The sequence below is a fragment of the Lagenorhynchus albirostris genome, chromosome 4 (genome assembly GCF_949774975.1).
Source record: "Lagenorhynchus albirostris chromosome 4, mLagAlb1.1, whole genome shotgun sequence".
Classification (NCBI taxonomy): domain Eukaryota; kingdom Metazoa; phylum Chordata; class Mammalia; order Artiodactyla; family Delphinidae; genus Lagenorhynchus; species Lagenorhynchus albirostris.
The window spans coordinates 3,767,848-3,783,720 of NC_083098.1; the positions used below are offsets into that span (position 1 = coordinate 3,767,848).

Genomic DNA, 15,873 nt, shown 5'->3' on the forward strand with positions numbered 1-15,873 from the left:
CGATACAGTGTCTAAACTATAGCCTTCCACTCTCCTGAGATTCAAGTAACTGCAAAACAATGTGAATAAAAATTGTCTGGGAGGAGCCCGATTCATGGGAGGAACACCTTTACTAGAACTCCACCCCTCTCAGCTCTGAACCTTGCTTTCAGACAGTCGTAACAGCTGGACAAGATGGTAACGAGAGGGCTCTCTTGTCTTAGAACAGTGCAGATTGTTCTCAGACAAGAGATCCTAGTGCCCTGGCCATTCTCCTAGATGAGGTGAGTAAATTAGGCAAACGCCTGGCACACAGAGTCAGCTCCCACAAGGCCAGGAAACGGAGCACGCTTGTCTTATCCACCATTGGTACTCCAAATATAGAGATCAGTACCTAGTAGACAGCATGCAATAAATATCAATATTTATTGACTGAACAGTGAACGTTCAAGGCGTTTTTTTGAACAAAATGACTACAGATAGATAGATGTAGATGTATCAGTATTACTCTTATGTTGTAGCTGGACCCATAGGAATTAAAAAAAAATATCTACTCCCTTTAAAAGATGACTGTAAACACCTAACCTATATCATATATTTAGAGATGTATTAACATTAGGTTTTACTGTTGGAATCATCAAGGCTTTTTGAAGTTACAAGTCGAATGGTATTAAGGCCAGAACTTGAAATGCATTTCTAGACTTAAAACACAGTGTTCTGTCTCTCTATCCCCTAATGACTTTCTAGATAATATGATGGTTGTAGAAACAGAACAAAGAAGCTATCATCTTTATACGTGCCTTTATGAAGCAGCATAATAAATGGCTTACTTTATGGTTATTGGAGCAGTTTGGTTTAGGCTAACTGGCAAACTGGCAGGTCTGTGTCTAATTCTGTCACCCATGGTATACACAGCATACTGTTGGTGCTCAAATGTTAATAAAAAAATAACAAATTAAAAAAAAATCTACTCACTTTAAAAGATGACTGTAAACACCTAGCCTATATATTTTATTATATAAAATATATTATATAAAATATATAAAACGAAGCAATGCATGCCAAGTATCAGGTGTCCTAGATGCCGAATGGCATTATTAACGTACTTACATAAGTAATTATAAGTAGCGGGAAAATTAACTTTAATTGAAATTAAATGATAGCTTAGAGGTTGACAGCGAGTTAGTCATTTTGTTGGTGGACAAGACATACTATTAGGCCTCACCTGAGGTCACTGGGGCAATTCAGTATCACAGCAGAGCACTCAGAACAAAAAGAGCTGGGTTTGCATCTGTAAGTCACAGCTTTCTGGCTGTGCGGCCTGGGTGAGTTGAGTTCTTGCCCATTGCCTAGGCTTTGAGGGGCCCTGCTCCGGCTTCACCCTCCCCATGGGACAAGGAATTCCATGCTTTCTGAACACCTTAGGCCCTGGAACTTACTGCCCTGCCACTTCCAGGCCTGACTGTCCAAGGCTGGAGGAATCGCCAGGGGGTAGCTTTTGTGAGGGGTATGGTGCGCAGGCTAAGGTGTCCTCGCGTGTATGAGCCTTGTTGTAATACGTGATGGAGCAGAGATGGGAGGAAAATGGGGTGTGAGTTTCAGGCCGGAAGCCAGTAGGCACTGCCACACGGTGTTCCAGTTACTTTATAGCTTTAGGCATTTACGATGGGGTCTACATTAGCTTGCCCTGGGCCCTTCCAAACTTCCAGGCAGGCCTGGAACTAGGGCAAGTCACATAACCTATTTTAGTCTTAGTTACCTCATCTGTAAACAGGAATGATAATAACCATTCCACTAACCTCAGAGGGTTGGGATGATGAGGACGATCTTAAAAATAACCACCATTTGTTGAGCACACACCGTGGTTCAAGCGCTTTACAAGTCACGGTCACTTGGCGTGGATTCTCCTGGATCCTCGAAAATCTTCCGGGTAGGCCATCTTCATCTGCTTTTAAAAGAAGAGAAAACAGGCTCAGAGAGGTTACGTTTCTCTCCTAGCCTCCCCTTCCCCAACAGAGATAATGTATGTATCAGTTCCATACACATACAAGGTAGCACTATAGTTATTCATTCATTTACATCACGTTGGGGGGTGCAGCAGTGAACAAAAGGAACAAAAAAATCACTGACGTCGGAAGCTTACGTTATGGTGGAGGGACACAATAAATAAATCAAGTAAGTAAAATCCGTCGTATGTCAGATGGTGGTAAGCAAAGCAAGGGAGAGAACCAGGGCATGTGGAGATACAGGGAAAGTGACACTTGAATAAAGACATGAAGGAGGCGAGGGAACACCATTTGAGGTGTGGTGTGGTTTTCTGGTGGCCTAGGGGAGTGGGTCACTAATTCAGGTGGCAGTGAAACAGCAGAAGGAAAGGCCATGAGACTGTGGCTCGCTTCCTGTGTTCCAGAAGCAGCACGGAGGCCAGTGTGGCTGGGAAATGAGCAGGGGGTGGAATAGTAGGAGATGAGGTCAGAGAGATAAAGGGGGCGGGGGTGGGGAGGGAAGGAGAACCAGGTGTATAGGTCATTTAGGCCATGATAAATAAGGACCTTGAAAAAAAAAAAGTGGTGGGGAGCTAATGGACTTTTTGTTGTTGTTGTTTTTTGTTTTGTTTTGTTTTTTTCGGTACGTGGGCCTCTCACTGTTGTGGCCTCTCCCGTTGCGGAGCACAGGCTCTGGACGTGCAGGCTCAGTGGCCATGGCTCACGGGCCCAGCCACTCCGCAGCATGTGGGATCTTCCCGGACCGGGGCACGAACCCGTGTCCCCTGCATCGGCAGGCAGACTCCCAACCACTGCGCCACCAGGGAAGCCCTTTGTTGTTGTTTTTAGCAGAGGAATGACATGAGCTGGAGTGAAAAGACTCACCCCGACTCCCTGGTGCTGGAGGCAAGGGCAGAAAGAGGGAGGCCAGGTAAGTGGTTACTGCAAAGCTCAGGCAAAAGCTGATGCTGGTGTGGACCAAGGTCATGGCCATTGAGGTGGTGGGTAGAGGTTAGGTTCCAGATATGGCACTCTGAAGGTTGAGCTGACAGGTTTACTGAAACCTGGGGTGGGGAGGTTGGTAAGAGAAAGGAAAGAGTCAAGAAAGAAGCCAAGGCTCTTCACCTGGGCAAGGGTGACAGAGGTAGATGCCATTAGCAGGAATGTGGAAGTCTGTGGCTGGGGCATGTCTGGGGCAGGAGATCTGGAGCCTGGTTTGCGCAGGTGAAGTCTGAGATGTCTACCGGGCACCAGACGGAGATGTCAGGTACGTTTTTTCACTTCATTGGATCTGACTTTTCTTCTCCTCTCTCTTCACAGAGCTGTAATGGCACTTATTCAAGGTGGTGGTGGTCTAGGTCATAAAGAATTGGATGCTGAGTTTCAACTAAGGGCTTCGAGAGAAATATGGGGAAGCAGTTGGAGCACAGGGTAACATCAAGGGTCTAGAGAGATAATTTGTAAGATTGTTTCAGGAGGTTCGGCCAGGACGGCCCCGTCTCTTGGAAGCCACACAATCTGTTTAATGCCACACAGGTGACTTCGGGACCCTAAAACGTTCGTTCATAACCTCTTCCAAGTGTTTACAATAAACTAGATGTCGAAAAAGTTATGTTTGAAAATTTGAAAAGTGTCCAGCGTGGTAGGTCCTCAAAGTAGCAATCCTCCTCTGAGTGCGGCCTCCATAGAGACAGCAAAGCACGAACTTGATGCGGGTGGGGAAGGGGAGCCAGATGAAAATCAAGCTCTAGGGGCTTCCCTGGTGGCACAGTGGTTGAGAGTCCGCCTGTCGATGCAGGGGACACGGGTTCGTGCCCCGGTCCGGGAAGATCCCACATGCCGCGGAGCGGCTGGGCCCGTGAGCCATGGCCGCTGAGCCTGCGCGTCCGGAGCCTGTGCTCCGCGACGGCAGAGGCCATAGCAGTGAGAGGCCCGCGTACCCCCACAAAAAAAAAAATAATAATAATAATCAAGCTCTAGGACCAGGACTCCAGAGCTGTTCTCGCTGCTTGGCTGGCCTTACACACCTCGACCTGGCTCGCGGGTGGGCGTGTGAGGGGGGAGGACGTAGCAGTACTGGTGACATCTTAAAGGGCTCTGTCCTAGTGCCTCTGCACCAAGTGACTCCGGGTCGGATCCGGGGTCTGGACGTTTACCCGGCTCGTGCCAAGCCACATCTGCCAGTGTTTCTGCTTATGTCACAGAACTTGCTGTCCGGTCTCACCTTTAAATCTGGAGTGTTCGCCCGTCTGGGGGTGGCGTTTGGTCTAGGGTTGAAGGGGCACGTTTCCATCTCCCTCCTTTCTTGGTCATTTAAGTGTCTGAAGGTGCCCTGCTGAGCATGGAAGGCAGGAGAGGAACGCTGTCCCTGCAGAAAGTTAAGGATAAGCCAAATAAATCCCTAGAGGACTGATCGCCTCTGGAGCGACTCGGAGCCAACCCCTGGGTTCAAAACGACTGCCCAGGGCGGCCCAAGCTGCGGGCCGGGCTTCTGTTCCGGGTCGACGTGCCGCCCCGGCGGCCGAGGCGTGGCGCCAGGGGCAGTCTGGAGGGGCGACGCGACGCTGCAGGTCCCCCGGGACGCGCGTGGGGTGTGGGCCGGCGGCGCGGCGTGAGCCGCCAGAGGGGAAGCTGCAATCTCCGCCCGGCAGCCGGGGCGCGCCACCTCCCCGGGGCCAGGTGGTGCGGGGCCCCCTCCAGCCCGGCCCGGGCGCGGCGACCCCCGGGCGCCCGGCGCTCGGCTCACCTGGGCCGCCAAAGGTGCAGCTCCGGAGCGAGGGCGCGGCCGGCTGGCGGGCGGGCGGCGCGGGGGCGGGACCCGGCGCCGGGACGCCCCGCCCCCGGCGACGCGGCGCGCTTCCAGTGGCCGCCGGCCCGTCACTCGCTCTTCACCATGGTTGCAGCACAAAGCGCCCGGCCCCGGAGGCCGCTTCCTCCCTGAGCGCGGCGGGGCGGCGCGGGGGCGCAGGAGGAGGAAGAGGCGGGGAAGAGGAGGGGAGTCGCCGCTCCCCAAACACTCTCCGGGGGGCTGTGCGCGACGCCCGCCGCCAGGAGTCCGGACCCGGTGCCCGCGGCCCCTTCCCTCCGCGCCCGCAGCCCGGGAACAAAGTTGCCGAGAGCCAGCGGGCCGAGCGCGCAGCCGGGGGCGCTCTGGCCGCTCCGCGCGTGCAGATGGGGGGCGGCGGCGGAGCGCACGGCGGCGGCGGGGCGGCCCGAGGGGATGCAGCAGCCGTCGGGGGGCTCGGCCAAGCGCAGTAGACGGAGCCGCGGCGCGGCGGCGGGGACGGCGGCCGAGGCGACCCGGCTTCGCAGTGCCCTGACCTGAGCCGGTCATCGGACGGCGGCCGCGGCGCCCCCGAGTGCTTCCCGGAGCCCCCGAGAGGAGGGGGCGGCCCTGCGCGCGGAGGAGCGCGAGGCCCGTGCGCCCCAGCCAACCCCTCCCCGCCGCTCGAACTCCCTAAAAATAACTCAGGCCGGCGGGGGGCGGGAGGAGCCGCCGCCGTCCCCGAGAGGAGCCGGGGAGGCGTGTCGAGCCCGGGCCCGTGGGGAGCCTTCCCGGCCGCGCGGCGCGGGGGAGGCGGAGGAAGCGGGAGCTCCCGGCAGCCGGGCGCCGCGGGGACCCTCGGGCCTCGCGCGCCCCCCGCCCCGCCGCCGCCGCGGTTTGGCTGGTTGGCCCGAGGCGGGCGGAGCGCGCAGGGCGGAGGCGGCGGCGGCGGCGGCGGCGGCGGCGGCGGCGGCGGCGCTGGGCCGGGAGGCGGCGGCCGAGGGCGCGGAGCGGCCCCGGCCCGGGCTGCGGGGGGAGATGGCGTCCTACGTGGATAACAGCTTCCGCCAGGCGGTGATGAAGAACCCGGCCGAGAGGACCCCCCAGGTGAGCCCCGCGTTGGCTGCGCGCTCCCTGCCCACGTCGTTCGCCCCGCGCGCCCGCGCCTCGCGTCAAGTCCCCAGCTTCCAGGGGCTTCGCGTCTCCGCGTCTCCCCTGGCCGTCCTGGCGTTATTTCCCCCTCCTGGATCTTCTCCTCCTTTTCGCTGCTCTCCCCGTACCGATCTTCTCCTGCGATTGCCCCGCGGGGCAGGGAGGTCTCTCCCGAGCGTCCCCTCTGCCCAGCCTAGCGCGGGGCCCGGGAGCCTTTCGGGGCGGGGGGCAGTCACCTCCCCTCGGCCGGCCCCTCCTGCCCCCCACCCCCACCCCGGCCGCAGGCGCCCTGCCTCCCCCGGCTTGTGGCCCCTGGTACCTTCAGAGTTCTTCGGCGTTTGCAGAGGTGTAGGAGGAAACTTCCGCTCTGCGGAACGCGAACCCGTGCTGGTCTTCTAAAGTAAAAGGTTGACATGTTTGTGTGTTTACTATTTTTCTTTTCCTTTTTTTTTTATTTGGAAAAGTGATGCCGCTTTGCAAGGAAGGGGTTGGTGGGGGGGAAGTTGAATAGCTAGGTTAGTGCTTTTAGTTTCAACTGCAGACAGAACTGCAGAGCAGGCATATTCAGATACAGCCCCGGGAAGGGTACCCTGCGGATTCTTTTGGTGTTGCACAACCTTGTCAAAATTAGATAAGTTTGTTAACCTTCATACGTTCGTTTACCTTCAGGCTTATTTTTCTCTGGCTTTAAGTAGAGGAATTGCTGATGGTGGTGGATCTGGTCGTCTCAAGTTGGACTAGAGAGGGGGAAATTTTATAAAAATGTGGTGGTTTGATTTTTTTTGCTTTTAGCTGCTGACTGGATAATGACGCATGCTCCTAAGCGTCGGGATGGTGACTACAGGGGATCCTGCTGCCAACCGTCTTAAGACAAATAAGCCCTCCTGATCCTTGGGACCATCAGACATTTAGGATCTAATGCTTGAAAGAGTTGCTTCGCTTGTTAGGTGTTGGATGCCATCTGTTCAGAGCCAAAGTCTCTCCTCCTCTGCTGTTGATTGTCGTTATTTAATGCGGGGCAAAGAGAATAAAATAGACGCTTCCACTGGCTGCCTTTGGACAAGGCCCAGGAATGGCACCTGGTGCGGTTTTTGGTTTTTCATTTATTTTCTGATGGAGCCGGCACACCTGGGGATCGTAGGTAGATTGCACTCGTTTACCAGACTGTGGAATATGGGTGGTAATCTTGCAAGGCAAATTCATTTCACAGTGTCTCCAGAAAGTTCCTAATCTAAAGGATTACTTTATCGAAAACGAGGAAGGTCCTGCTTTTTGCTCTTGTTGCACTGCTTCTCATGTGCCTTCTGCATCTCCTGTCGGCTTTAAGTTGTCAGTCAGTCTTCTGCAGCGGAAAACGCACGTTCTCAGTCACAGTGTGATGGAGGAGCCCATTTCAGTGAAATGTTTCGATCCCTTTCAGTGTTTGAAGTGCCAAGTGAAATCACACATGCCGAGAATATTAGAACCTAGCAAGGCAGGTCGGAAAATGATGTCAGAGGCCTTGAGTGGAAGTTAGAGAGCCGGGAAGTGGAATCTCCGGTTGGTTGATTAGAATAGCAATGACTCCAAACCTGCTATCAGGTGGGTGGAGGGGGGTGTGTCCCCCAACAAAACTGGAAGAGACAGAACCTCCACTGTGACCGCGTGCTGACTGTGCCAGAGAAATGAGCTGTTAAATTTCCCTGTTGACGCGCCGGTTGTGGAGAGCAGAGTGAAAACCGACCAGCGCAGAGCTTGGCCCGAGTCAGAAGTGGGCCAGTTGCTACTGACACCGCAATGTGAACGCTTCGCTGACCGTCTGAAAGCAGCGCATTTCCCCCACCAAACCTTCACAGAACCAGTCACCTTAGAGAAGCCTACCAAACATTTGGAACATTCATAAGTACCCACCCTATTAACACTGATGCTCCCTTGGTTATTACTAATGCGGACCTATGTGTTTATTTATTATTTTAAAGAGAAGGTAGATGGAAATGTGAATGTTTTCCACCTTCACCTGGCTTGTCAAAAATAATTACTTTTCTGAAAGTTTGAAATTTACTCAAAAGTTAAAAAAAAATGTTTTGGTAGCAGGTGCCTTTTCTGTTGAGTGCTTTGTGAATGCAAGGGCCGGAATTTTTTCTGCCCTGTCTTTTCTCTTGAGTGCTCGAGGGTTAGAAGTTTGTAATATAAAAGCCAAGTTATGAAATAAACTTGATACGGACAGACAGATACGAATTAGGGAAGTTTTGCTGTCATGCTTCCTTCTGTTTCTCAGGATAGATATGGTGAAGGAGTTTGTACGATTCTTACGGCAGGCAAGAGAAAGGTGTCTTAAAAGAGGAAAATATATAAATATTCTTTGTTAAATTCATTTTCTTCCTTTATTTTTTCTTTTTTTTAACCCTACCAACCCAGTTTGTCTCCCAAACCCTGTGAAGATGTGGTTTTGTACAAGGTCACTCAGTTGCCTATAAGTAATCGTGCTGTCACTCGTGTAACCTAAGAGGTTAGCTCCAAGAGAATCTGGGGGTGGGGAGAGCCTCAGTGCAAACACAGGAACTTTGAAGAGTGTTATGAAATTAGGAAGTTTTTCATGCCCACCTGGAAAATGGAAACCCATTTTCCCGTTTGTTTAGGCACGTCACTAGAGGGGGAATGGCAAGGAGAAACAAAATTGTCACTCGAATTTTTAGCTAAATCTCACATATTCATATTTAAGGGGCTGTCACTATTTCACCTGATATTCTGAGAGGACAAGAAAAGCCATCTTTAATCCAATGTGTGTCCCATATTGTGTGTCTGGAAAGTGGCTAAGTTCTAGTCAGTGGGGCACTGTATTCTCAATAACAAACCTCCTTGAAAATAAGGAGCACTAAATGTTCTATTAATATTTTTCAGTGCACCTCTGTTGAAAAACAGGACTCTTAAGTAACTGCTTTATTAAACTGTTGGGGTTTGTGTCTTTAATCACTTAAATGGGAAGCTTGGTCACCTAAGCAATTAAGTGAAGTGAAAGATGTAAATAAATTACAAACAGCTTTCCCCCCAAGTCTTTAAACAATAAAATGATTTTTCTAAACCATATTATTAACTTATTGGATTCAGACCCTTTCAGATTGCTTAGGTAGAGTGTATAAATGCCTGTTTTTAGTTTTTCAGGTGAAACATCTATTGCAGAATATTCTTCTACTTTAAAGATTTACTATGATGTGTTTTTAGCTAGTTGTAAAAGTTACTTTTTAAAATGGCTTGTGTAAAATCTGCTGCCTCATCCCTTCCTAGTAATATTACTTTGTTCTTCACGACTGAAATTTTTTTTGGCTATTACACCTTGTGATCTAGTTGCTAAATCATGAATTTGTCATTGGAGAGCTCTTAACAGTGCAAGACTTAGTTCTTTGCAAAAGTCACTCAGTAGCATGTGTCTTGAGTCATAATGAGAGGGCTGAAAAAGTGCCTTTAGCCCAGAGAACTTTAAGTTATGAGAATCTGCACAAAAGAGTATCTCTGATGAATACTTAACTTTCAAATCCAGTGGAAGAATTGTGTCTATGACAGATAAATTTTCCATCTCTTTTTTATCATAGTTTATGAGCAGTCTTGTATTTTCCTCTGACAACTTATAGTTTGATTATATTTTGGCTCATTTTGGGGCTCTAATCATAAATAATTTGTTCCTTAAGTAGTTTTTGTTCGTAAAACACAACTAAATGGTCTGGGTGCACTTTTGAAAAGCATGGCTCGCAAAGTAATGACTGGCCACACGCATTTAGCTTTCATAACAATGATATTTGAATTTGGAGGTTAAAAAAATACACATTTATTACTGAAAAACCAATTTCAAACTGTATTAGCATGTGGCTCTGAACAAGCGAGGACTTGAATTTATGGTAAAAATTATTAACATTCTTTTGCAATATTGGTGGAAACTTAGTCACCTTCAAATAACCTTTTAAACATTTAGTAATTAACGGTTCCATAATTAGCTTTGCGTATCTTGGCTGAGGGTCAAAATGAATCTCTCCAACTGCAGTGCTTCGAAAGGTTGGTGTTTAACACAGTCCTTCCCAGACCCCACCCCGGGCTTTCACAGACACTCAAAAAAACCCAGAAAAACAAAAATTAAAAAAATATTAAGAGGACTTCCTGGTTGCCAACTTGTGGCGGTTTTCTTCCTCTCGAAAAAGGACGTAAAATAAAAACAAAACCAGCTATAACCTCCTAGCACTGTCATTTTAGCTTATTTATGAAGACTCGCCATGCTTCTTTTTTCTTTTAATTGAAGTGTAGTTGATTTACAATGTTGTGTTAACTTCTGCTGTACAGCAGAGTGATTCAGTTAAACGTATATATAAATTCTTTTTTAAAAATTCTTTTCTATTATGATTTATCATAGCATGTTGAATATAGTTCCCTGTGCTATAGAGTAGGACCTTGTTGTTTATCCGTTCTCTGTGGTTTGCATCTGGTAACCCCAAATGCCCAATCCATCCCTCCTCTACCCCCCTCCACCTTGAAACAAGTCTGTTCTTTTTTTTAAAAATTTACTGTTGCCCTGAAAAAACTTCATCCAGGTGGATTTGGGGGGGAGTTAAATGAACACAATAAGGTCTGCCTTGGGTGATGTTTGAAATTCAAGTCTTATAAAGTCATATTATGTAAAGTAATAGTGGCATATGCTTCCAACCTAAATGAGCTATTTGAAATAAAGATACAGTAACCTTTTCAAAACACAGAAAGACTATGCCTTCTTGACTCATTTGAAAACTTTTTTTTAGCTTTGTTACATATTTTGTAAGTTTTATATGTAGTGAAAAGGAATTGTAATTGCCTCAAAGAACTTTGATCTAGACTAGTGTAGAGTTATGGAAATGTGGCCGCTGGTGATCGTTCTGTATTATATGGGCTGTTCCTTCTCACCCCATTTTTGATTAACAGTTTCCTCATCTGTAAAATGTGGGTAATAGCTTCTTGAAGTTGTTTCGTGGATGAAATGGAAGAACGTACATTTACTGTTGAGTGCAGTGCCTAATAATAGTTCTTGTTATCACATTTTAATGAAATACGTATTACTTACCAGGCCTTGGGGGTTCATTGAGACGTCTGTCCCTCAAGCAGCTCACCAGTCTATCATGTCATAAGTAGGAAGTGATTCATTAGTGCTGTGACAGCTGTCCTAGGCCAGCACTGCTGAGGTTGGGGACTTCCTAGATGGGTGTGTATTGAGTCTGGGGACTTCCTAGGTGGGTGTGTATTAAGTCTTAGGGGAGTAGAAATTCACCCACCAGTGGACCAGGAGGCTATGAAGGATTTTCCAGGTGAACCCAAGGTCACAGAAGCTGCACAGGTGGTTGTAAGGAAATAAGTGTGGACCTTTGTTCAGTGCGCGTGGAGCCAAGGGGTTGAGTGGGGGATGGAAAGTGACGCTACGTGTCCTGTGGAAGCTTGCGATTTGTGCAGAGTGGGAGGAGACTGGAGTTCTGTTAAAGCAGAGGTCTGACCTCCAGGGTGGAGATGGTCAAGAGCCCGAGCTACACAGCGGAGATATCCACTCTGCTGGACAGGCCGGCTGCACTTGTGCACGTTCATGTCAGCTGCTCATCGTGTCATTCCGTGCACACGTTTACGCCAGTGCAGCCTAGTCACGGCAGTTGGCGGAGATGGCCATTTCTTAGTTCATAGGAGAAAAGTCCAAGTTGTTGAACATAATTTTCTGTATAAATTTATTTATTTATTTATATTTGGCTGTGTTGGGTCTTTGTTGCTGCGCATGCGCTTTCTGCAGTTGCGGCGAGCGGGGGCTGCTCTTCCTTGCCGTGCGCGGGCTTCTCTTGTTGCGCAGCGCGGGCTTCAGTAGTTGTGGCTCGCGGGCTCTAGAGCGCAGGCTCAGTAGTTGTGGCACGTGGGCTTAGTTGCTCCACGGCCTGTGGGATCTTCCCAGACCGGGGCTCGGACCCATGTCCCCTGCATTGGCAGGCAGATTCTTAACCACTGTGCCACCAGGGAAGTCCCCATAATTTACTTGATTTTCAAGATTTTTTCAACTTACACTATTTTTCCTTAAACTTTGATGTCTTTTCCATGTCCATTCTGGAATCTAATATGAAATAGCTAATTTCTCATATCATTATGCTAAGTATATTAGTATTTCTTAATCTGTGATGATAATGGGATTTCCAGCATTCCATCCTTTGCAGGAGTCGAGGAACATCTGAATTTAAGCTCACAGTTGACTTGTGGTGGCACGAGGTAACGATTGTAGCGAGTCTGTGAGGGCAGTTCCTTATTCCCCTACATCGTTTTTTGTTTACATAAATTAATGTTGAAATGAGGAAGGAGAAGCAATTTGTAGTACATGTAATTGGTCTTTTGTAGCTTTGTCAGAGCTGGAATATATACAGTCAGTAAAAATATGTTCAGTGGTTATAATGTCAGCCTTCGTGGGGGGAAAGTAAGCTGATTGGCTCATTATTATTATTTTCTTGTTTGCTTTACCTGCAAAGTTTATTGCATAGAGCACACGTTTATATGAAAGCGTAACAGTGTTTCAACATGTGAAATTTGTACAGAAAAATATCAGAACCACATCTGTTAGGATGACTGTCTCTGCCTTTTATATAAAAGAGCTAGTGTATAAAAAGTTTTTAAATCTAGGGTACCAAGCTGTATTCTACAACAGAGATACAGTACTCTAAATAGCAAAGAACTGGGGAATCAGAAAGCATAGCTACCTCCTTTTACTAATCAAAGACTGGTGGCTACAAAGGAACACAGGCCTGCTTCAAACTATTTGTGATTCACCAGAAATCTCATTAGCATTAGGACAACTAATTTGAATTCAAGTTTTAGTCAATGGTTTAAGCAGGATTCGGTGGATTTCAGGAAACATATATCCTGTGTACACGTGTGTGCATGTACACATGTGTGGCACGTTATTTTGACTGTTAGAATGTTTATCTTTTCAGGAAAAGAACGCCTCTGGTCTCACTTGCTAACTAACTAGGACTTACTGCACTGTTACGAAGTATGTTTCCTGCTGTATTCAGGTGTTTTCTTCTTCGGTCAATTGGGGTGGTTGGTGGTGGCCGGGTTAGTTGTTGTAGAGCCGGAGGTTTAGTGCGTTTTAGATTCTCTTGGTATCGCCATTTATTTTTGTGCCTTCACCCCCATTAGGCAGTAAAAAGTGTTTTGGAGGGGTTGGTGTGACTTGAAAAAGGACCTTGTTTTGTTGTTGGAACTAAAACCCTCTTCCCGCAGTTCTCATTGCTTGCCTCCTACACATTGAAAATGATCTAGAACTTCTCAAGTATTTAATATGAGCTAAATGAATTGAAATCCGATTTTACATGTTGACCCTGTTAACTGCTGGTAGTTCAGTTGACAAACCAACAGTTACTGGCCCTTGGCAACTTTGTGTTCTTCTCCAGCTGGTGGTATTTGTCCCTCCCAACATAAAAGCTAATCGGAAAAGAAGAGACCCTGAAGAAGAATTAGCTGTTGGCTGGTTATTCTAGGGAGGCCTGGAAGTCACTTTCCTAGAAGCCAGCTAGCAATCGGTGGATCTGAAGGGTTAGGGCACGATGGTGATGATCTTATCTCTTCTGAGTATTCATGCTAGAGTTGAAACGCATTATCTTTTTTAAAAAACTTTTTTTAGTTTGAGATAATTGTCGATTCACACGCAATTGTAAGAAATAATGCAGAGATCCTGTGAACCTTTTACCCAGTTTTTTCCATTACAAATATCTTGCAAAACTGTAGCGTAATATCACAATGAGGATATTGACATTGATAAAGTCTAGATGCAGAAGAATTCCATCACCACAAGAATTCCTCTTGTTGCCTTTTTATAGACACAGTTACTCCCCAACTCTGCCTCTGGGGAGGACTAATCTATTCTCCATTGCTACAGTTTTGTTATTTCAAAAATGTTACGTAAATGGAATCGTACGCTATTTGATCTTTTGGATTGGCTTTTTTCACTCGGCATAATTATGGCTTCTTACCTTTTGGCTAAAATGAATGTAGCTACTGTTGTCTCTGAGTGGTTTGGGCTGTGTTCTTTTGCCGTACGCGGGCCTCTCACTGTTGTGGCCTCTCCCGTTGCGGAGCACAGGCTCTGGACGCGCAGGCTCAGCGGCCGTGGCTCTTGGGCCCAGCCGCTCCGCAGCATGTGGGATCTTCCCGGACCGGGGCACGAACCCGTGTCCCCTGCATCTCAACCACTGCGCCACCAGGGAAGCCCTGGGTTGTGTTCTTGAAATACCAAAATTATTTGGGATTGGGGGTGGCACAAGGTTAGGTGGATTTAAACAGTGACAATGATGAGAAAATTCCGTAGTAATATGTGTAAAAGAAAGACCAAAGATCATTAGGTCTTGGATGAGCAAGAGTTGTGAGGGTGTAACACACTGGGGATATGTCAGTATATACAGTTTTCTTCCATAGATTTTGTTGTTGTTGTTCATGATGTAAGTGGTAAAGGTAGTCTTACCATCGATCATCCCTCATTCAAAGAAACTACCTGATCTTCCCCAACTGAAGTGGCGTTTTACAATTCAGAAGGAAGTCTAGTGAGTGTATTTACAAAGGAGTCCCAGTGGAACAATTTGAACAACAAAATAAAGACGGATTATAGCCTCTAGGGGAAAAAATATCCATGAGCTCATGCCAATATAAGTAAATTATCCAGTAAATAAATAGGGGAGAAGAGACAGCTCTTTGTTATGGTAGAATTCCAATAAAAAATGTAGACGATATGATGGAAACGGAAAATCACCAGTAGGCAAACCTCACAGTGATAATTGTTGCAAACAAGAATCAGTAGGTGCCAGACTTAGTGGGTGAGAGTATGATGAGAAATGTATATGTCAGATATCAGAATATTTGCATAGTCTCAGAGTGTCTCCCCCAGCAGATTAAGTAATTAATTACAAAGGGGGGAATCAGTACTTTTCAAGTGAAGAAAACTAGCAGACACCAACTTAACTAGATGATCAAAGTTATGTCACAAGACATATCAACATCATGATGCACTGAGAAGGGCGCATCTGAGGTGGTATTCTCACTAAAAAACCCTTCACCTGAAGTGTCAGGAAACACTAGACAAACGTAATTTTAGGGCACTCTGCAAAATGGCTAGTGCTCAGAAGTGCTCACCTTATGAAAGGATGAAGTGCTGAAAGAGTCACAGATTGGAGGAGACTAAGGAAGCATGATAACCAAATGAGCTGTGAGATTCTGGATTAGGACCTGGACCAGAAAATAAACGGTGGGACGGCTGGTGAATTTGAATAGATAGTTTTACTGCGGGATGATGAATTAATTGTAGGCTGGATGAAGAGTCTGTGGGATCTCTGAACTATTTTTTTTTAATAACTTCTTTTAGTCTAAAGTTATTTCAAAATTAAAAGTGAAAAAACAAACAAACCCAGCTTTTGGAATTTTATTGTGACTCTGACAAGGGGCCACCAAATTAAGATATTTTTGAAAATAATCTTTTTCCTGATTTAATCTTAATGAAGAGCTCAGTACCTTTCAGCTAAATATTTTGCGTATGTTGGACCATTAGTGACATGGCTGAAGCAATATATTAGAGGAAACTTACATACACACACAAGCTTATAAATAAATGGACAAGAAGAGCTAAAATAACAACATTTAACTCACCTTTATTCCTACCTGAATCTTGTAGACATTCACATAAAAATGCAGTGTATTTTACCAGGTGTGACGGTTTCATGATCCTGAATGTAAGTAAACGGGAATATTTGGTATAAGAAAAAAATGTGTAGGAGATAAAATGAAGCACAGTAGAAAAGAAATTGTGATAGTAGTTTAAGGAAGTCAGTCTAGGTCAAATCAAGTTTGTAGAGTCTCCCTCCTTTTCCTTTTCTGTGAACTTAACAATTCTTTCAGTTATTACTTTTGGTAGGAGTGAGGGGGTGGAAGGGAGGGAAGGGGATGGCAGGGTGTGTTGAAGGAGGCTGGTCGGAGGCATTATTACAGCTG

At 47.0% G+C, this 15,873-nt stretch overlaps 2 protein-coding genes across 24 annotated transcripts in view; one reads left to right on the top strand and one right to left on the bottom strand.

Moving 5' to 3' along the window:
• The window catches only part of SPMIP2 (sperm microtubule inner protein 2), a 160,916-nt gene extending 155,513 nt beyond the window's left edge, over positions 1–5,403 (bottom strand). For 15 of the 19 annotated variants that reach the window (XR_009540206.1, XR_009540199.1, XR_009540207.1 and 12 more), the window contains exons 1-2: positions 4,189–4,683; positions 1,779–1,924 (exon numbers count right to left, since the gene is read on the bottom strand). The gene's annotated coding sequence lies outside the window, so the exon portion shown is untranslated. Of the gene's footprint in view, positions 1–1,778; positions 1,928–4,188; positions 4,684–4,710; positions 4,769–5,285 lie in introns of those variants that run through there. The other 4 variants (XM_060147522.1, XM_060147521.1, XM_060147524.1 and 1 more) reach the window with 4 other exon arrangements.
• Positions 5,404–5,723: 320 nt separating this feature from the next.
• The window catches only part of RAPGEF2 (Rap guanine nucleotide exchange factor 2), a 244,877-nt gene continuing 234,727 nt past the window's right edge, over positions 5,724–15,873 (top strand). For all 5 annotated transcript variants that reach the window (XM_060147533.1, XM_060147534.1, XM_060147536.1 and 2 more), the window contains exon 1: positions 5,724–5,835. In XM_060147533.1, coding sequence (XP_060003516.1) covers positions 5,767–5,835 — 69 coding nt within the window. In that variant the 5' untranslated portion in view covers positions 5,724–5,766. The remainder of the gene's footprint in view (positions 5,836–15,873) is intronic.